We start from the raw sequence: 21,888 nt of genomic DNA on the forward strand, positions 1-21,888 counted from the left end.
CAGGAGGGGCTTTTGCCCAGCAGGGTATCTGATTGGCTGTGCAGATTTTTAAAAAGTTGCTTCGGCAATAGCCGCCATCATAGGACAAGAATCTTCACTGTGTGTCTGGAGACGACCTGTGTGTATTCAAGAAGCTATTTTTGAACAGTATGTTCATTTTAAACGGAGTCCTGTTAAACAGAGCTTCTGCCTGAAATGTTCAAGAGTTACCATTAAAGGTATGCATGACCTCTCTCCTTGATGTTTTGTGGTTGGCTCCGCTTCCTGTGGCAGCCGTTTTGTGGTTGCGCCCCCCATCCAGTGTCAGAATTCCAAAGGTGCCCACAGGCTCAAAAGGTTGGGGGACCCCTGCCCTAGAAAAAAGAACCCTCCATTCAGCAGTGCCATAAGCCTTGGCGGCAACAGCAACAACAGGTGGCTTCTCTTCATCACAAGGGCGGATTGTGCGGCTTTTGATAACGGCACCGAGAAGCTTCACCGGCTTGTGCAGGCCTGTTTCCTTTAGCTGGGCTGGAGGCTGGAGAGAGAGGCCCGGATACGGAGCTGTGTGGAACGAAGCATTAAATCTCAGCGCAATATGCAGTGCCACGCTTCAAGCAATCATTTTCCATGCTACACAAAACGACTAAACGGATCCTGATTATTTTTGTGAAACATCTGGTCTGCAAATGAAGCTATCTCACGGGTGTAGTACGAGCAGGCCGCTACGCAGAAAGCTTTCAGCGGCCCTTGGAATTGCTCTTCTACGGAGGGTGCTCTTGCGGGAGCACGGAAGGGGACGTCTTACGCCATCCTCGGCTCAGAGCAGATCTGAGGCCCAGAAGGAACGCCCCCTCCCTATTCCCGTGCTCTCTCTGCCATGCAAGTTGTGATGTCGAAATGAAATGTATTGGACTGAAAGTCATCAGAAATGAATGGGAGATTCTGGGCATATTCTTCTTCTTTTTTTTTTTTTACAATCACGCAGTGCTTAGAAGCACATCCTGTCTCCGCACTGCTGTGTTGGTCCCCTGCAGCCATATCTGGCTGGCCACAGCAGGCTGGGCAGGTTGCTCTGGCCCTTAGGGGTGCGGAGTGTGGAAGATCTGTGCAGGATGACCGGATCATTTCCGCTTAAATGCAAGGTTATTGCCAGCTACGTCGGGCTACTTTCTCAGGTAGGTGCTGGTTGTACCCCCGGCGCTTGCATTGTTTGAAAACGCGGTTTCGAAGCGCTGAATGCCTCTCATTTCTACACAAAGGCTTCAGACAGCTGCAGGACTTTAAATTTGTGACCCTTAAAAAAAACCTGCCCTTGGATTTTCATTTTTGTTTGTGGAGCCCATTCTGTTAGAAGTTGTGGACTAATTTTATGGGTTAGTTTTTAACCCCTTCCCCCCAGTCTGTCACACTGAGTGAATAATTGAAAGTTGGAACGGAGCCACTAGAATGGATTAGAATGTGCCACCGAGGAGCCTCCGTTTCTGCCGAATCTTGCCCAGCTGGGGCCCACGCAGAGAAGGGCTGCTTTGTTTTTATGAGTATTATTTCTTTTTCTGCTGCTGAGTTGTGACGGATGTCCAAAGGCCGTGGTTGGGGCCTGCACACTCCCCTTTCGCAGAGAACCTCCTCATGCGCTGGAACTCGGCAGCCACAAACTATTAATTGCCTTCAGTATCTGGCTGCCCTTTTTCTTTTCTTTTTTTCTTTTTTAAAAGAAGAGTCCTATTAAAGGTGGTGACTGAAAGCAAGACAGTTGGCGGTGATGGAAAATGCCATCAAGTCGCAGCTGATTTATGTTAACCCCATAGAGTTTTCAAGGCAAGAGATGAACAGAAGTGGGTTGCCATTGCCTGCCTCTGCGTAGTAGCAACCCTGGACTTCCTTGGTGGTCTCCCATCCCAACACTAACCAGGGCCGACCTTGCTTAGGTTCTAAGACGTGACAAGATAAGCTAGCTCGGGTCATCCTGGTTAGGGTGGTGATGAGCAGAGGTGGTTTGCCATTGCCTGCCTCTGCACAGGAAACTTGGACTTCCTTGGGGTGGGGGTGGGGGTCTCCCATCCAAACGCCAACCAGGGCCAACCCTGCTTAGCTTCCCAGATTGGATGATTTCGGGCTAGCCTGGGCCATCCAGGTCAGGGCAAGCAAGGCAATAAGAACTGAATAGAAAAAGGAAGTTTGGGCAGACAGTTCTTTCTTGGCTATCAGGTTTCCATGTTGTGATAAAGCAGAGGGCTAGTTGGTGTGTGTGTGTGTGCAGGTTTTGGGGGAGCGGGCAAGCAAAGGGGGCATTTCCCCGACCCCTTGTAAGTTTAGCTTACTATTAACATTGAGCAGAGAATTCTTCCATCCTCCTCTTCATTCTCAGACCACCTGCATCCTTTGCATTTGGAAAGGGAGGGTGGTCATCTTAACATTAGCAAGTAGACCTCTTATCCTTCGACCGTTTCTGGAAACACAACATACTGTAGAATTGCTGGCCGCTCCTTCTTGGTCTGCTCACCAAAGAGACGAGTGTGATTAGACCTTCCGTTTTCAGAATGGGAAAAACGATGTGTCTTGCTTTTCAAACTTGAAGCCGTTCTTTTCAGGACAATCACTGCAAAGTGCCTTAAGAATGCTAAGCACGCCCAGGCCCCACCGCTAAGCCAGAAGGGCCTTTGGGGAGGCAGCCTTCAGCCTGAGTCGGAGGTCTAGCCTGTGTACCTTTAACCATTTACTGTTTTGTTTCCTGCTGCGATCATCCAGCCCATCTGCTAATCATGACTTTGCCATTCCAGCTGCAGCCAACATGATGTTGTTTGGACCTTTGTTCGCCTTTAACCGCTTGACAACTTTTGTGTTTCATTTTTGTTTGTCTGTTACCTGCTGATCTCTGTCCCTGGATGGGAAAAGCGAGCTGCACTGTGCGTGGGAACCCTTGACTAATAATCTTTTTCTAGCGCATGAACAGCAGTTCTGCCCCCTGTGCAGTTTTATTTAAGCCGGAAGTGCACACAACGCCCCCCCTCCCAGGAAAACCAATAAATTGAGTCTATGGGGAAGACAATGACCTATCCAGAGTCAACACACTGCTCAACCTGTTCTTACCCATCACTCCCTCTGTTCCCTTCCCCCTGAGAGTGAACTTAATTAAAATAATGCCTTGTTGGTGGCTAAAACAGTAGCATAGGGACAGGCCTCCCTTTCTCTTACTCGTGAAAAGTGAGGCTACTCTCCACCCTTTTGTGCTCCTGGTGTTAGAGCCGGCACAGATGGGCCTGAGATGTCGGTTGACTTGGATTCAGAGCTGAGACCCGTCTGTCTGTGTCGATCTGCAGGGCAGGACTAGTAGTGTAGGAGAATTACTGTCACGCAGACCTTGGTGAAGTTTCTTATTTCAAATGTGGAGGGTTTCTTTTTTTGCTTCGGTATTTTAAAGTGTGCCAATCAGTAAGTATTGTGTGATTTTTTCCCCCATGTGGGTTATGTATATGTATATATATATATCTATATATCTTTTTCATTATTATTTTTTCTTGTCTTGCCCTGTGCCCTTTGGAAAATTTAAGTGTCCATTGTCCTTGCCCTCACTGCAAAAAGAGCGGGGCTGGGCTTTGCTTTTGACTCTGTGGAAAGTTTGGCCCCCTCCAGCTTCTGTGTACAGCCTGTGAACTGTGGAGAAACACCTCCATGAGCTTCCTCTCGCAACATAGCGCTTAAGTCCCAGAGTGGTGTTTGAGCCACGTTCTGTCTTGCGTGGCCTTTTGCTGAAAGGAACGCTTTCTCTCATTGAAACATTGCCTGTGCTGAACCAAAGAGACTTTCTGTGGAGGTCAAATGGCCACACTGGGGCTGCACTGTGGAAGGCATCTTAGATCTTCTCAGCATGTTCCAAACTCCAGCGAAACCACCGCTCGGTCTCTGCATTCGCCCGTCCTGTATGATGGGCAGAACGGTTTACGTTGGGCAGCTTGGTCTGGAATAGCTCAATTCGAGTCCAGGAGCACCTTCGAGGCCAACAAGATTTTCAGGGCATCAGCTTTAGTGAATCAAAGCTCCCTTCTTCAGGTACCAGTTGCTCTCAGAAGCTCACACCCTGAAAAAAACACTCTTCTTGGTCTCTAAGGTGCTCCTGGACTCGAATCTGGCTGTTCTCCTGCAGACCAACTTGGCTCCCCTCCTGAAACTAAGCTCTGGAAAGAAGCCCGGGTTCAGAAGCTGCTGAATTAAGAGAGGGCTTAGCTGGTCAGCGTGCTCAAATTTGGAGGCGTGCCTGGACAGCAGGTGAGCCCTGACAAAACCAGTTCGCTTAACTTCCAGCATGTTCAGTATGGTTTTCGAGAGCCCCACAGCAAACCTGCTAGGGATGTTCCATGGCGCTCAGATAAAGATTGGAGCCCAAGTCTTTGGAAAATGGAGAAGGCAGCCTCAGAAAGGAGTAGAGAGGGGGTCCAGCTATGAGATCCAGGCTGGGAGTGGCAGGAAATGAGATCCAGGCTGGGAAATTAGTTGAATTACTGGCATTACGCCTTGCCTGTGTCTCAGTAAACCAGTTTAGTCAAAGCAAAGGGCCATTCAGTGTTATATAACGAGGGATGGATGGTTCCTTTTCCTTGCTGCATCCTCAGCAACAGGAAGTCCATAAAGTGCAGCCACCCTGAGGATTAGGGCTGCCAACCTCCAGGTGGCACCTGGAGATCTCCTGCCATTACAGTTGATCTCCAGACAACCAAGCTCATCCCCCCTGGAGAAAATGGCTCCTTTGGAGGGTGGCCTCTATGTCATCGTACTCTGCTGAGGTCCCTCCCCTCCCCAAACCCCATCCTCCCCAGGCTCCACCCCCCAAATATCCAGATATTTCCTAACCCACAGCTGGCAACCCTACTTAGTATCCATCCCAAAATTCTCATGTAAGGAAATAGTGAGAAACCTGTCTTCAGTTTCTGCAAAGCTGGGCTGCTCTTCAGTTGTTGATTCCCACCCCACCCCACCCCCATGATCCATGCCTGGCTTGTTAGAGGCAAAGCTGCCTTTACCACTTGGGACAAAGGCACTTCATGCATTAGGTTCTTCGGTGAGTGGGGGCGGAGGTCTTCCCGCTGTTGCTGTTTCCCAGAATCACATGGATGCAGAACGAGGCGTAGCATCCATGGTTTCCCTCTGCATGAAAAGAAAGGGGAGCTGGAGATCCAGGCGCTGCTTTGCCTTGGTCTGGCTGTTGAAATGGGGGGTGGGGGCATGTTTTGCAAAGGCAATGTTTGAATGGATGGCCCCCTCTTTGAGACTGGCCGGCCCTTCCACTGTCGGGAGCCCTCTTCTGTCTCGGATGGAGCGCGGGGGGGGGGGGGGGCTATGGTGTTTCTCCCCACTTTGCACGTCTCCCTAACACTAGACCACCAGGAAGCATCCCTGCTGGCAAAGCGAGCAAGACTTTTTGGATCGCCTCCCTCTGGCTCACAGCTTTTAAGCTTCAAGGCATGTTTTTTAAAAAACAGTGCAACTCACTTCAAATGCTTTTTGCCTTTCATTTTATTATGGCTTGTCACGCAATGTTCTTTGAAAGCTTGCTCATATATTATCTGTTCCATTTTTTTCCATCTCCTTTTGCATGCCGTTCCTCCTGTTTCTTCCCTTCCTCCAAACCTCTGTTCCCGTGTGTAGACACAACGGCGACGACAGAACCGGCAGTTCACGGTTGGTATTGCATTCCTGTTTCTCTTCTCTCTCAGCAAGGCTGAGCAGCAAGGCAAGCATGAGAGTGGGGGAGCGGGGCATGGGGGGTGGCCGAGTCACCTGGCACAATCACATTTCGAGTGGACGGATCTCATACATATGCCATGACTTCTGAGGCTGGAAACAATGCCGGGCCTCATCACTTCTGAGGTGGATTTAGCATTCCCTTGCTACCAGCCTGGGTTTCTGGCAATTCCCCAAACCCAGCAGGGCCCAGAAAAGCAGAAGGAAAAGAGGGACCAAGAGGTGGTAATCCATATTACTGCTAATCGGAGCAAACATTGGGCTTTGAAAATTGTTGGTCACATTTTGCTTTTTGAAGCAAAGCCTGAGATTTTAGTAGACCACAAATATGCAAGTGAGGCAGGAGAGTTTAGTACTCTGAGACCGACATTTGGCATAGTCTCTTGTATCACAGGGAGGAAGAAGAAGAAGAGTAGGTTTTTATACCCCACTTTTCTCTATATTTAAGGAATCTCAAAGCGGCTTACAAATTCCTTCCCCCCCACACCAGCAGGCACCTTGTGAGGTAGGTGGGTCTGAGAGAGTTTGGAGAGAACTGTGACTGGCCCAAGGTCACCCAGCAGGCTTCATGTGGAGGAGGGGAAACCAACCCAGTTCACCAGTTTAGAGTCCACTGCTCTTAACCACTATACCATGCTTGCTCACAAGTAAAGTGCCAGGAAACACACTACCCCTGCAGGTGGTCCTAACATAGCAATCTAACCCTGCTTGTCTGTCTGTGTGTCTGCAGCAAACGGCTCTCCTTCCCCCGCCCACTCCCCTAATTTCTGAAGTTCAGTCCAGTATCTCAGGCTAACAGCAGAGCTGATAAGACACTGGCAGAAAGGACTTAAATGTACAAACATCAGAAGCATGACAAGGATTACACTAAAACATACAACCAGGGTTTTGTGGACTGAAAAGGTGCTTCACAACCGGTGCATGTTGAAGAGAGGTACAGTGGGGCATGGGGGTGACTCTTCCTAGAAGGACTGCCCTGAGAGAAGGAAGGCTGACTGTCATTCAGGATCAGACTCAAGAAGCTGCTAGGACATATGACACATAGAATCATACAATCATAGAGCTGTAAGGGACCACCAGGGTCCAACCCCCTGCACAATGCAGGAAATTCACACCTATCTACCCCCCACACACACACACACACACAGTAGCCCCTACTCCATTCTCAGAAGATGGCCAAGTTCTCCAGGGTCTTTGGCAGAGGTCTTTCTCATCACCTCCTGCCTGGTTCTTTTGAACTGAAGGTTCTGGGGATTGAACCTGGGACCTTCTGCATGCCAAGCAGATGCTCTGCCACTGAGCCATGGATCCTTCCAAAGTTCCAGGGCTTCCTTCGTATGGCTCCCCTTTCCACAGGCCACTGGTCCATATAGCCCATTACTATCTGCTCCAGCTGGCTGGGGGAGGGGGATTCTTTCCCAGCCCTGCTCCCCATGCCCCATTTAACTTGAGATGTCAGGCAACTGTTCTTGCTTTTTTCTGCATGCTCCCACTGAGCAATGCCACCTTCACAGATTCATCAAGTATCAAGCATACAGTACCCTATCCTGGCCGTACCCTTCACATCGGATAGTGTGCATGTTAAGTGCCGTCAAGTCGTTTATGACTCATGGTGACCCTATGAATGAATGACCTTCATAGAAAGTCAGAGGTTCACTAGGATCAAGTTTAGAATCTGATTCTAAACTAATTTGTTAGATTCAAGTCCAGGAGCACCTTAGAGGCCAACAAGATTTTCGAGGTGTAAGCTTTCGAGAGTCAAGGCTCCCTTCGTCAGGTACAAGTCAGAATGGAGATCCCTGAGCCCTTATCTCCCAGTCTGAATTTGGGAGGGGTGTTGCAAAGAATGGACTCATCATGCCGTGGAACTATCTACACGGTACCTTTCCTATCAAGCTGACTACAATGTGCATTGTACCTCTGCATCCAGAGTTGCTTCTTTGCAACACCCCTCCCACCTTCTGATGGGGATATAAGGACTGAGGGCTCTCCATTCTGACTTGTACCTGACGAAGGGGTGCTTTGACTATCAAAAACTCATACCCCGAAAAAGCTCTTGCTGGTCTCTAAGGTGCTCCTGGACGTGAATCTAGCTGTTCTACTGCAGACCAAAGGGGCACCCCTCTGAAATGAACTAACTTGTGTTTGAACAAGAATAAGCACTTTGGAACTCACTTTGTTAAAACATCTTCCAGCTCTTACATCCAAGAAGACCCAATTTACTTTCAAAAAGGGACGATTCCTTTTAGAAGGTGTTCATGCAACGCCAAGGAATGAACAGTAGAGCATTCTAATGCTCAGTTCCTTGTGTGTTGAATTATCCCATGTGCAGATGTGGTTTGGCCTCCACACTTAGCATTTTTTAAGGAATTTTCTGTTTCTAAAGCTATTTGCTGCCTCAGAAGCATTAGAGCTCTGTGAACTTCCTCATTTCAGAGTAAGTGCAGCAGCTGCAAGTCAGTTGGCAGAAGTATCAACACACAATTGTAGGGGATGCGTTTTTAATTCAGCATTAGTCTCTCTTGTCGAACTGAATGGTAAAATCTGGCTCCTTGTCCGACTTCTGCTATTGTCTTTATGCAGGCAGAGTTTGACTGGGGTCAGGCAGTGCTTAGTCAATGCTTTGTCTATCAGAATCCTTAAATTAGATCTGAGCCGATCCTGTTTAGAGCAGTTTAGGTCATCCAGGACTGTCCTCCACCAGGATTCCTACCGAGAGATGTGCCCTGTTAGGACAGGCTGCACCGGCCTACTTGGACCATGTTCTGACTTAGGGCACTTTCACACATGCCAAATAATGCACTTTCAATCCACTTTCAATGCACTTTGAAGATGGATTTTACTGTGTGAAATGGCAAAATACGTTACAAACTATTGTTAGTGTGTCGAAAGTTGTTTGAAAGTGCATTATTCAGCATGTGTGAAAGTGCCCTCAGTGTGATGAGTCTGCTCACATCCACTTGACATGTTGTTCTAGCATTCTCATCAGAAAAAGGTTTTAAGGTTAGTGATAAGAAAACTCCCTTCAGCTTGCACAGATGATGATGATGACGAAGAAGAGTTGGTTTTTATATGCCGACTTTCTCTACCACTTAAGGAAGAATCAAACTAGCTTACAAACACCTTCCCTTCCCCTCCCCACAACAGACACCCTGTGAGGTAGGTGTGGCTGAGAGAGCTCCAAGAGAGCTGTGACTAGCCCAGCTGGCTTCATGTGTAAGAGTGGGGAAACCAACCCAGTTCACCAGATTAGAGTCCACCGCTCATGTGGAGGAGTGGGGAATCAAACCCAGTTCTCCCACCTTTCTCCACAACAGAGACCCAAAGTGGCTTCTCTCCTCCATTTTATCCTCACAACAATCCTGCAAGGTAGGTTAAGCTGGGAGAGCGTGACTGGCCTAAGGTCACTCAGTGAGCTTCCGTGGCACAAGTGGGGATTTGGACCTGGGTGTTCCACATCCTCGTCTGACACTCTGAAACACTACATGCCCTGCTGCCTGGGGTGGGGGTGGGAATTAGGTTTTTGTGAACGCTCAAACAGAAGCTTGCAAAGAAAGGTAAAACCATCTCACAATCCACCCCTTCTCCTCTGATTCCCCGCTGCCTCCTACTCTTTTTCTTAATTGACAGTGTGGGTTAAAAAAAGGAGTCCCTGGAACGTGCGGGTCTTCAAGGCTCTCTACAGATTGCAGGTGTGTGTGTGTGGGGGTGGAGCAGTGCAGGAGAATGTAGAGCAGGGGTCCCCCACCTTTTCGAGGCTGCGGGCACCTTTGGAATTCCCAAAATGGCCACTGTGGGAGGCGGAGCCACAGGGGGAGGGAGGGAGAGAGAGAGAAGAAAAAACCCAAGTGCAGGGGATACGAGTAGTTTTTAAAAATACACTGGGAAAGAAGTGCAAGGAAGAGAGAGAAAAACCAGCACTGGGGTGGCAGCTGCCACCCAAGAATGTTCTTTTAATCTGTACAGCCAATGAGATCTTCAGTGGTCAATCAGAAGCCCTGCTGGGCGGGAGTCCCACCTGGCCCCACCCAAATCCTAAAAATACTTGGCAAGCACCAGGAAAGGTGTCAGGGGGCACCATGCTGGGGACCGCTGATCTAGAGGAGTGGACAAATGGCCTTCTGGCCCACTCCAGAGTGAGTGCAAGCTCATAAGCCTTAGCTTATGTTGAATTGGGATGAGATTTTCCAGGTTGGGGGAATTTGCCTTCTGAGTTCCCAGATGGGATTCAGCCAGATAGTTTCTTCTGGCTTCTGTTGTTTGCAGGGAGCAAAGCCCCAGGGTTTTTCTCTCTCTCTTCCCCCCCTCACCATAGAATAGAACCATAGAGTTGAAAGGGACCCTACAGGCCATCTAGTCCAACTCCTGCTTAATTCAGGATCAGCCTTGAGCATCCATGACAAGTGTTTGTCCAGCCTCTCCTTAAAGACCATCAGTGAGGGGGAGCTCACCACCTCCCCAGGTAGCTGATTCCACTGTCAAACAACTCTTTCTGTAAAAAAACTTTTTTCTAATATCCAACCGGTACCTCTCCACCTGCAATTTAAGCCCATTATTGTGCGTCCTAGCCTCTGCTGCCAACAGGAGCAGCTCCCTGCCCTCCTCTAAGGGACAGCCCTTCAAATACTTCAAGAGAGCAATCCTGTCCCCCCTCAACCTCCTCTTCCCCAGACTGAACATTCCCAAGTCCCTCAGCCTTTCCTCGTAGGGCTTGGTCTCCAGGCCCCTGATCATCCTCGTTGCTCTCTCTCAGTGCTCTCTCTTTCTCCCTCCCTCCCCCTCCCCTCCCCCGGTACTTTCAGAAGCTCCTGAAGCCATGTAAGGAAAGGGACCAAATGAGGGTTTCTGAAGAAGAGTTTGCTTACCCAGGTGAGAACCTCCTGTGCACAAAGGCAGTAGATGAGGAGTTGTAGCTTCCGCAGATCAAAGAAGACAATTCCATTTGTTTTCATAGAGCAGGTGAACCTAGTGCAAGCATCCCAATCCTTACCATTTGGAGGCCTGTGTACTGAAGTCCTTGCCCTTCAACACTAAGTGAATTACTCGGAAGCTGCAGGGACATTTTAACATGCATTCCTGTCACCAACCTTCCCATCATCTGTGGATATTTTGGAGCCAGTGCTCATTAGAAAGGGAGTGGGGAGGTACTCTGTTTCCTTGGAGAAGCAGTCTAGTTATGAAGGCACACAAGTCAAGGCAAGTGTCAGTTGTAGCTTTGAAAGACTCAAAAGTCAAACCAAAGGCATATTTCGGAGACTGTCCAGATTTGTAGCCAGTGCTGATAAGCAAGAAATGATGGGGTTTGCTTTGAAAGAATCTGCACTATGGGTAAAAGAAAAACTACCCTAAAAAAGCCCAGCCTCTGGGCCTGCAGGTGCCCCATAACTCTACACTGGAGATGAGGGAGGCCTTTGAGCATTGGCACAATGGGCAAATTTGATCTATGAGATGCTTTTCTCCCTCCCAAGATGATCCTGGTTCCTAAGGAGCTGCTACAGAACAAGGAAGCTCCTCTCCCCATTTCCTCCCGGGCGGGGGTCTTCCCAGGCTTGCCTTGCTGGAGTGTGTAAGAAGTGAGCTGATGTTTGTGGGTTGGCCATTTTTTTCTGAACAATGTCCCAACGGGGAGTCAGCATGTCTGTGGGCTGTGAGAAATGCATGAGGGGCATGGAGACCTGTGAAACCAGATGGATTTTCTCCAAAAAAGAAAGAAAAAACCCAATTCAAATTAAAACTGCTGCCATAACCATTATGACTGAACAGTAGAAAGCAACACAGGTAGAAGGCCGAGTATCACAAGAGGGGTGCTGAAGCACGCAGTGAAAGTTTTTTGGAGTGCATCCTAAAGGAGTGGAAATGAGAGGAATTTGTGTGCATGCAAAAAACATAGCCACCCCTCCTCCAAGTCGTTCTCTCCTCTCAAGGTAGAACGGAGAGCTGCTGTGCATGGGCCACATTCAAGCACGGGCCTTTTAACTCATCCGCTGTACAAAGCTGAGATCCTCCACTTGCCAGTTTCCATGTCTGCTCCCCCCTCGTCTGCATTCATCATCCGAATTCTAATAACCGCATGCTTGGTGGCTGGTGCCCTGGTTTTGGCTGCATCGCAGTGACTTTTTTCAGAATCCTCCTCCCCCCATCTTTTGGAAAGCTTCTGTCCCCACAGCCAGTAAGAGAAGCGGGGCAGCTGCATGTGCGGGAGAGGCAGGCCGGCGTTGCTCGCCAAGCCCTTCCCTTTTTGGAGGGTAGATTTCGTCTCAAAAATAAAGCAATTTCCCAAGGATTGGTCTGATGAAGCTGGCTCTGCGGCCACTTTTACAAATGAGAGTGCCTGATGAGTCACTTGTGAACAGTGCCGGGGTATGTGGATTAGAGAGAGAGAGAGAGACAGAAAGAAGAGCCAATTCAAAATCAAATGTACATTTGGATGATATGATTTACAGGTTCAGGAAATTACAGCGCTTTTCCAAAATACTTCCTCCTGTGGTACCAGGAGGGGTGCCTCTGGGTAAGATCCAGTGGTTTCAGTGGGGCTTGCACACTGGAAGCTACCTCTTGGGTGGCTACAGCCCAATCCACTGTTAAAAGGTAGAGGTAGTCCTCTGTGCAAGCACTGAGTCATTACTGACCCATGGGCTGACATCACATCCCAACGTTTCCTGTGTTTACGGGGTGGTTTTGTCATTGCCTTCCCCAGTTGTCTACATTTTACCCTCAGCAAGCTGGGGACTCATTTTACCAACCTCGGAAAGATGGAAGGCTGAGTCAACCTTGAGCCGGCTACCTGAAACCAACTTCCATTGGGATCGAACTCAGGTCATGTGCAGAGCTTTTGACTGCAGTACTGCAGCTTTCCACTCTGTGCCACGGGGCTCTCATGCACAAATCCTTTTGAAATCTCCCAAGTTTCCCCTATGAAGTTGAAGTAGATGCTGCTTGCATTCACAACAGAACACTGACTCACATTTCCTTCCACCTCGCCTAATGTCTAGTTCAGAACAAAAACACACACAGAATCATAGAGTTGGAAGGGACCACCAGGGTCATCTAGTCCAACCCCCTGCACAATGCAGGAAATTCACAACTACCCCCACACACCCCCAGTGACCCCTACTCCATGCCCAGAAGACAGCCAAGATGCCCTCCCTCTCATGAACTGCCTAAGTTCACAGAATCAGCATTGTATGGTATGAGTCAACATGTCTATCTCATGAGACATACTCTTACCATCCTTCCATCCATCTCTAGATTATCACACACACCAAAGTTACAATTCCACACATTGCAAACATACAATGAACAAGCTATGGTAATTCTCTACTTTCAGAAACATAAAATCCTGTTAAGGAAACACCTGTCTTCATCCTCTCTTTTTGCCCAATCAAACTAAACAGAGACACATTAGAGACTCAGCATTGCAAGGTGTGGCAATGCATACCTGGGCCTTAATCTGAAGCCAATATGCCTGCAGTCAGATCACTGATGTGGCCGTCAGGTATCGGGAGGCAGTTGCCAGCACTGCAAACATTTGCCTAATGGAGCCTTTTTTTCAGACTCAGGTCAATCTGGAGGTTGGATTGCTGCTATCCTATTTAAATTGGGAGCAACCATGTTTGGGCTGTAGGGAAGGCTTCCAGCATCCCCGTGTGCAAGGTGGGAAATCCCTCTCAACCTCAAACCTGACAAAGCTGAAGTGGGTGTGGGTGGGGAATGGAGCGGAAGGACTACGAGCACCCTTTGTGGTGCCCACGCGGCCCCCCTCACCCGTTCGTTCTTAAGAATTCTGCTCGTCTCTGAGGAGGGCACAAAGCAGTTTGCGGCTCAGCCTGTGGCCAGTACAAAAAATTCAAGTGTTTGACGGATCGCGGTGGCATCAGGTGCCAAGCAAGCCCCTAGAAGAAACTGCCAGCAAAACCAGCATTGTCACTCTTGAGCCGGCCTCAAGCCTTCCTTTTTTGCTTGGCAGCCATGTTGAGCTTCCCCATTTTCTGCCCCTTTCTTCCCCAAGAGTGTCTTCACATGGGCCCAGTGAAAGCATATTCAACAAGCAAGGGTGTTGCCAACTGTTCGACACGCTGCAAATCAAAACGACAGGTTGGGCAGAGACTAGGTCTTCCAACAGTAGTTACCCACAAGGGCTACACGGGAAGCTCTGTGGTTGGGAGGCAGAATGCTTCTCAGTATCCGTCGCTGGAGGGCAACAGCTGGGGAGGACTGTTGCCACCTGGCCCAGGGTGTCTGCTTCCCAGGGCCGTCTGGCTGCCGGGCACATGGCAGAGGGTGCTGAACTGGCGGGACCCCCTGGTCTGGTCCACCGCGGCTGCTGTGACATTTTCGTGAAGCGGCTTCCCCTCATCTGTTCATTGTTTTGACACGGGGTTTGCCGTGTGCTAAATGAGCATGTGGTATGCAGCTGGCCCTTTGTGGGGCAGATCCAAGGAAGATTTCTGGAGTGTGGTTGGGGTGAAGGGCTGCCCTTCTGTTGCAGGCTGGATTGGTTAGTCCTGCCAAGAACAAAGCAGCGGAATTCCTGTCCTCAGTAATTTTAGGGAACTTTAATAGGCAGCTGATTGTTTCCAGGTCCCTGACAAGAATTCTAGCCCCTGAAGAACTCGCTCTTTCCCCAGTTTGGCAGGCCAAAATGCCCCCACTTGCCAACTTGGCTTAAATATGTTTACACAGAGTTAATTTCCCAAATTTATGCTGTGCTTTCAATCTCCTCCTCCCAAATACCACTCAGTCTTATCCAGCAATCCAGATCTCCTCTGGGAAGTGAACAAGCTGATATATAACTGATCTGACGAATTCACTGTGCACAAGTTGGAGAAATATTTCCTGTGCTTAATTATGCTTTCTAAAAAAGACGAGTCACTGTTCTGGAAATCCATTTGTGAAACAATGCAGTCAGGTGTGGTACAGATTCTGTTCTAGTGGAGTCAGCCTTTGGTTAGTTCGTGCTCAGACCCAGGAGATTTCTGCCTTTTCAGATCCATGTGACAGAACAGCTCTATGCAGTGGGAACTTTAATTCTCTCCTTATCCAGAAAAAATACAAGGTAATGTGAATGCTGTCCCATCAAAAAAGAGGGAGTCTTTTAACAGTACCAATCGAGAAACAGCGAGAAAGCTCAAGGCATGATTGGTGGCATGTGAAGTTGCCTCCTGACAATTTCTGGTGCAGCTCAGTGACATTTTCCTGCCTGTCACTTGCTGATAGAACTAAAACAGTTGGCCTGTTAAGTTTCCTTTGGGGGGAAAGATAAAAGATTCTTCGCTTTACCAAAAACATTCAATTTTGCCCTTTTAACTTGTAAGAAAACAAATGTTTCCTTAAGTGAGGAAGGAAAGCCCCTTGAAAAGACACCATTTAGAGGACTAAAAATAGGCTGCTTGGAAGAGCAGCCTTTGTATTTCAGTCCTGTGAGTGATCAGTCGCTCCAAAGGCTCCTGTAATGGCCCTTGTCTGGAAGGGTTCTTTCTTCAGCACATAATTTGAGCAGCAGATTTCATGCTGGGCCAGGTGCACGCTGCCAGAGCTCATCCTGCATTTACAAGCCAGCAGGAAGACCAGATTCCCACCATGATGTGTGTGTGAAGTGCCATTAGGTCACAGCCCACTTATGATGACCCCAACAAGGGGCTTTCAAGGCAAGAGATGTTCAGAGGTGGCTTGCCATGACCTGTCTCTGCTAGCAATCCTGGACTTCCTCAGTGGTCTCCCATCCAAGGACTAACCTGCTTAGCTTCTGAGATCTGACAAGGTCGGGCTGGTCTGAGCCATCCAGGTCAGAACTCACAGCATGACACTCATCCAAAAATATCTTGTGCTCTTCTAATGGTAGAGTCCTTCCCACCTAGAAGCCACATAGTATTCATGTCATCGGGGCTTGCGCACGAGAGATTCCCAGTGCCCGATGGCCTTTGTGTGTCTGCTTATGAGCTTCTCACGTGGAAACCTTTTGGTGGGGTTCATACCTGCCCCACCCAGAATATATCTGCACACCAGATGCTTCCTCTCTTATGCTGAAGCAAAGAATTTCGCAACGGTAGAAACAAGCTTACTATTACTCACTGAATGGGGCCCATTTTTATTGACACAAATAGAATGCAGAGTTACTTAGAGGGTGATATTCAGGGTGTCATCTCATTAGAGGTGGCAACTGTGATCACTAAGGACTGCTGAGAGATCAAGAGAAGCTCTGCAGCTGTGGAATGCTGAGGGCTTGTAGCAGAACTTATCCAGGCAGCGGAAGACACATCAGAAAGGCCCTGCAGGATCAGGCCAAGGCCCATCTAGTCCAGCGGTCTGTTCACACAGTGGCCAACTAGGTGCCTCCAGGAAGCCCACAAACAAGACAGCTGCAGCAGCACCATCCTGCCTGTGTTCCACAGCACCTAATATAGTAGGCCTCCTCTGACCCTGGAGAGAATAAATATGCATCATGAATAGTATCCATTTTTATTACTAGCCATAAATAGCTTTCTCTTCCATGAATGTGTCCACTCCCCTCTTAAAGCCTTCCAAGTTGGCAGCCATCACCACATCCTGGGGCAGGGAGTTCCACAATTTAACCAGGGTGGCAAAACCACTTTCCAGTCTGGACATATGCCTGTCGTCCTCACTCCTGCCATTGTAGCCACCTTGAGCCAAGAGCAGAAGTGGACTATAAATATTTTAATATATAAAGATAACTAGTAATCCTGGGAGGTCTGGCATGAGGCAGAATAATGCTGTTTAGTCTGAAGCCTCCATGAGCTCATGGAGCCCTTGTTCATGCAAAGCCTTCCTCGTTCCCCTCCACACTCAGGGCAGGAAATCCATTTTGTACTCGCTATTGTATAGCCCTTGATTTTGAACAGGGAGGCTGACACATGTTGGAATGCCATTTTCATACTGGGCAGCTTACATCGTTTTGGCTAAAGCGTAGGAAAGCACCTCCCACGGCAGGATCCGATCACTGATCCTTCGAGCCCAGCCTTCTCTGACTGGCAGCGGATGCCCGCAGCCTATGGAAGGAAGAAACTGCCAGTCCTGCCATTGCCTGTGATTCTTTGAACAACTAATGCCAGGGATCAGACCTGGGACCTTGTGCATGCAAAGCCAGGATATGGGAAGCACCTTTTTGTATTTGAAGAAGGGAGCTTTGACTATTGAAGGCTCATATCCCAAAACTTGTTTGTCTCTAAGGTGCTACCGGACTCGAATGTAGCTCAACTCTCAGCTTGCTGGCTGCAGTTATTAAAGGAAGCATGGCTAACTGTCGTTTGCAACAAAAGCAGTTGACCTGATTGTGGCCGGTTCACCTCCGAATGGCAGCATCTGTCTACTTAAGCGTGGCAGAAGCTGTGTTTCCGACCTGCCTGTTTGCTCTTTGCTTAGAACCGTTTGTCCTTAGCTGAGCAGTTCAGCAACCACAGCCCAAGTTCCGCTTCATGCACTTTCTGGTTTACAATTTTTTAATCCTCAAAAGGGGCGTTTTGATTGGCGCTGCCCTCTTCCTGTTCTTGGATGGTGAGCATGGTGCCAGGAAGACCTGGCTCTGGTCAATTTCCAGGGCAATGTAAGGGGGTCCCATTGGGCTGCTGTCCTTGGTACTGAAGTGTAGGATGGAGGGACGTTTTCATTCACTTATTTTATGCCTTGCCTTTCCATCTTCCGGATCCACAGGGCGGCTTGGCACGAAGGGAAAAAACACAATAAGTGTGTAGGCTGGATCTCAATCCCCAGTAGAAACAGCAACGCATCAGTTGTCCACCTCGATAGCTATCGCGACTCCTCCGGAACTCCCATTGGTAGCCCTTTGCAGATGACCTGCCCGTGTGGGGAGGGAGAGCATGATCATACAGAACGAATGTGCAGAGAGAGTTTCCACACGCATGCCCCCTCCCCGAGATTGGCAATGTTTGGAAAACAGGGTTACTGGTCGCAAGGAGGGGGCACTCATGCAGGTACTCTCTCCTCGTTTGCTCTGTGCAGACGAGTCAACGATTATGGGGGGGCTCAGAACTGGTGCGCTCATGCCTACTCTCCCTCCCTGTGCAGAGAGGTCGCCTGCCCAGGGCCAGTGTGGTGGCCAGGTGACCTGCTGTCCTTGGGTTCCGCCATCTAGAGGCTTCTGCATCTCAACTGGGCACCCAGCAAGGCTTCTGGCCGTGCCCACGTGGATCTCCTCCATCCTTCTTGGAGAGAGCCTCTTTTCCATGTTACTTTCCAAGAGGCCCCCCGTCTGAGAAGAGAGGAGCCGTGGGTGGGACTGTGTGACCCTTTCTCCTCCAGTCATTTTCCTCCTCGGAACTGGCCCTTCCCCAGCAGCTTTTCTCCCTGCAGGAGCAAAAATATGGTACCCCAGGCCACCTTTTAACCCTTGTCAGGCCATGTAGCTGTCATTTCAGCAACAATCTGCAGACCACCCTTTGACAGTTCTCCATTGCAGCATTTGAGAGTCTGCTTTTGGGATAAATGTTGGGTGGGGTGTGGGGAGAGAGACATGGAATTCTGCTGGTCTTGCTTGGCCCTTGAAGCTCTCAGATCTCCAGAGGTGCAAAATCTCCTTTTGGCCTTTGGCTAAGAAATTTCAAAACGAGTTGCATCCTTACCAAAAACTTTCTTTTTACAAGGAGGTGACTGTGAAACCTAGAGTTTCTGCTTGCTTTTTTAATTCAGGAGGAGGTTTTATCAGCTTTGAGGTGACTTTCCCAGAAACAGATTGCTTTTGGGATTTTTCTAAGACCTTCCCTATCAGATTTTACCCCCTCTGTGAAAATGCAACACACAGTCTCCATGTATTGTTCCTGTAGTTTTGAAAAGTGCAATCCAATCTCTCTCGGCACTGATAACGGGCAATCTTAGTTGGCATTGCCCGGGGATTTAAATTTACGCTGCAACCTAAAATACAGTTTCACTGCTTAGGTTATGTACCATCTACAAAGAATTGTTACCTAAGGTGATGCACTGCCCTGCCTTGGTGTTTTTAACAATAAATGGGTTTTTCTTTGGGGGGGGGGGCGGTTGCATGCAGATATGAATGAGTGATTTTGAACGTTCTTTGTGTTTGGTGTGTTTTCCGTGGTGCAGACCAAGAAGTCTTGGGCAGCCAATTGGTTGTTTTAAAAGAGGCCAAAAAACAAAAAGAAAAGAAAAGAAAAAAGATTGGGAACCTTTTTTGCAAACTCATCCGAGTGCAATCTTGGCCAGACAGCCAGCGGTTGGTTCTTTTTCTGAGAAAATTCCTTCTCATTTCTTAAGTGTTTTGTTTTCTTGTCCCTTGAGGAACACAAAGAAAAACGAGTTTGTTTTTTGCTTGTAAGGCTTTACTCAGTTGCCCAATTCTGCCGAGGAGCTGGACTATGGGGACCTTTCAGGTAAGGGCCGGTCTTCAGGTTAAGCCAACTTGGCAGCTCCGTCTGTGGGCTTGCTTTCCACCTTGTTTGCATCCTGGCTGTGTGTGTCCATGCACTTGTGTGTCTTTCTGCGCTGCGCAACTGCTCAAAGGCCCACCCCGGGGAGCATCCCCCCCTCATCTCTCCCTCCCGCCCTCGGGTTCCCCTCTTCCCGTATCAGTGTGAGTTTTTACCAGCTGATGCAGCACCCCTGAAAAGTTTAGGGTGGTGGGAGGCGGAGGAGGGCAGAGCGCTACAAGTGCTTTTTTCAGGCTGCCACGAGCTGGAAATAACTATAGCTTTTTATCCTAATCATGGTTCTGGCAACATCTTGTTACCTGTGGGGCAGCTTGGCTGGAAGTCTGGGGCTGCTGGTGGTGGACATGGCAGAACCAATGGCTTTCTTGCACACCAGATACTTCCACCCTGCCTGCTTTTAACAGGAGATTGAACACGCCACACAAGTAGTACCTTTTCCCACGTCCATGTTTCTTTGATACTCACATTTGTACCCTGTACGCCTCCCCCACTCCAGGAGGTAGAGTTTGCATTCAAGGGTCTTTCCCCATTTTGTCTTCACAGCAACTCTGGGAAGGAGGGAGGGAGGTGCTGTGTCTGAGGCAGAGGGGCTGGTGGGGATCGGGACCCTCTTGTCCAAGTAAAAAAGTTTTTTTGTCGCCATCCAGTGGCATGCAAAAGGTCCCAGGTTCAATCCCTGGCATCTCCAGTTCAAAGGACCAGGCAGGAGGTGATATGAAAGACCTCAGCCAGAGATCCTAAAGAGCCGCTGCCCTTCTGAGTAACTGATGGACCGAGGGTCTGGTTCAGTATAAGGCAGCTTCATGCGTTCATGTGAATGCCCATCCCATAACAACAGACTACACATCCAGTTTCTGATTGGCTTGAAGGTTGTCATGAAAAAAATGTTCATGTCCTACCACAACTTTCCGGAAGAGTCTATCCCTCGTATCCCCCACCCCATGCCCTCACCTGCCATTCCCACAAGCAAATCGGAGCCTCTTAGTCCTGCTGATTTGGGCTCCCTGCATCAGTGTTGGTTTCTGCTCTTTCGTTCAACACCAAGCAGCTGTAACCATTAGGCATGCAGTCACATTGACGATACTCAGGTGGGGCCCTTCGGTCCTAGCTCCTTTGAAATGGTAGCTCTTGCACAAGTCTGCCCATGTCCTTGCACAATTCCCATGCATTTAAATTAGGTTTGCTTAGTTGGGTAGATCATGACCACCCGTTGGCTTTTTGTGAACTCTTCGACATTGTCACTGAGGTCTGGATGAGGATGAGCTTTGGCCCGTCTCCCGCTCCCTGCCCACCCGCCCGCCTTTTTGTCTAGCAGCTTTACAGGTATCCTCATTTGTGCCCAAGTGAAACAGTTCAGTTGCATTTATTCCGCGTGTTTCTGCCGGGCACTTCCCACCATTAGGGCTTTGCTCCAGATACAAATGTTGTTGAACACGGTGCAATCAAAAGGGACCCGTGTAGCCTTTCCGTGTAGTTTGATTAACTAATCAAAAACTGATTAGCACCTTTGTTCATGGGGGATGCTGATTAATCAATTACTATTGATTGTAAGCATGGCTTTGTTCTCCGGCAAAGAGATGTCTGCAGAAGCAGCCAATAAAAATTGAGCACCTGTCATAGTGATTAAATTTATTAAAACAAAATACATTATTTTTTATGAAGCTATCTTGAAATGGGTCACTGAAGGGGAACATATTGATTGAGGAAGGATGAACTCCTTGAATTTCTCTCGCTTAAATTAGAGACCAAATTCAATTATAATACAAGACAAACAGGTTAACACCTGCTTTAAATAGCCCATCAATAAATTAGAATAGGTGTAGCACACTTAATGCGAGGCTGGGGTAATGAATAATATTATCTGTTCCTGGCACTTTCCGTTCCCCATTTCAACCCCTCTTGGTTATTATGGATAAACACTGCATGTGTTTCACAGGAGAGGACAGCCGCCCTTTGAAAGCCATTTTCTTAAGCAATCGGCCAGTTCTGGAAATCATCTCAAGATCTTCCGGATCAGCTTTACGCACCCAGATCTTTTAACATGCTCCACTGAGCCCTTTGCGTCTCCATTCATTTTAAAGGTTATTGCACCAGGTTCCCATGAAAGCCATTCCAAAAACAAATCCAGAAAGGGGCTTTTGAAGATTATTGCTTACATCCCACGCCCTTTCATTCATGGAGCTCAGAGCAGTTCCTGTCATTCTCTCTTTGTCTGCTTGGGGCTTCAAGGGTTCTAATGACAGCCGTACCCAAAGGAATGAAAGGAGCAGAGCAAGGAAGAAGCCCGACTGTGAGGGGTTAGTAGAACTCTCTTGATATCAAGAGTTCTCTCCGGTTGTTGCAAGCAGTAGAAAAAAGCTGCTGCATCTAACAGCAGCGTTTCCGGTTGTATTTTGGCATCCTGAAAGTGTCAAATTGCATTGATCAGCAAAATGGGCAATTTGCCAGAGATGTGGTTTTCTCTGTGCCAGCAGTGTGGAATGTGACAGATATTGTTCTTACATTATCTTGAAGGAGATTTTTTTGGGGTGAGGTTAGGATCAACTCACAGTTTGTAAAGTGGGCTTTGCAAAACAGTCACTGGGGGTTGTAAAGAGGAACAGAGTTTGGGTGGGGGCTTTCCTTCCTCCCAGTTTGTGGTTACAGGCTAATTCTGTTTTGATACAGCCATTAATATTTGTTGCCCTCTACCAATAAAGGAATTACTGTTGCACGGAGGAGAACTCCTTGTGCCAAAGTTTGAGATCCC

At 48.5% G+C, this 21,888-nt stretch overlaps 1 protein-coding gene across 1 annotated transcript in view; it reads left to right on the top strand.

The window, feature by feature from the left end:
* The window catches only part of CADM1 (cell adhesion molecule 1), a 304,386-nt gene that overhangs the window by 272,525 nt on the left and 9,973 nt on the right, over positions 1 to 21,888 (top strand). Inside the window, exons 9-10 of the mRNA XM_056860835.1 lie at positions 5,626 to 5,658; positions 19,029 to 19,082. Of these exons, the coding sequence (XP_056716813.1) occupies positions 5,626 to 5,658; positions 19,029 to 19,082 (87 nt within the window). The remainder of the gene's footprint in view (positions 1 to 5,625; positions 5,659 to 19,028; positions 19,083 to 21,888) is intronic.

The sequence above is a fragment of the Euleptes europaea genome, chromosome 14 (assembly GCF_029931775.1).
Source record: "Euleptes europaea isolate rEulEur1 chromosome 14, rEulEur1.hap1, whole genome shotgun sequence".
Taxonomy (NCBI): domain Eukaryota; kingdom Metazoa; phylum Chordata; class Lepidosauria; order Squamata; family Sphaerodactylidae; genus Euleptes; species Euleptes europaea.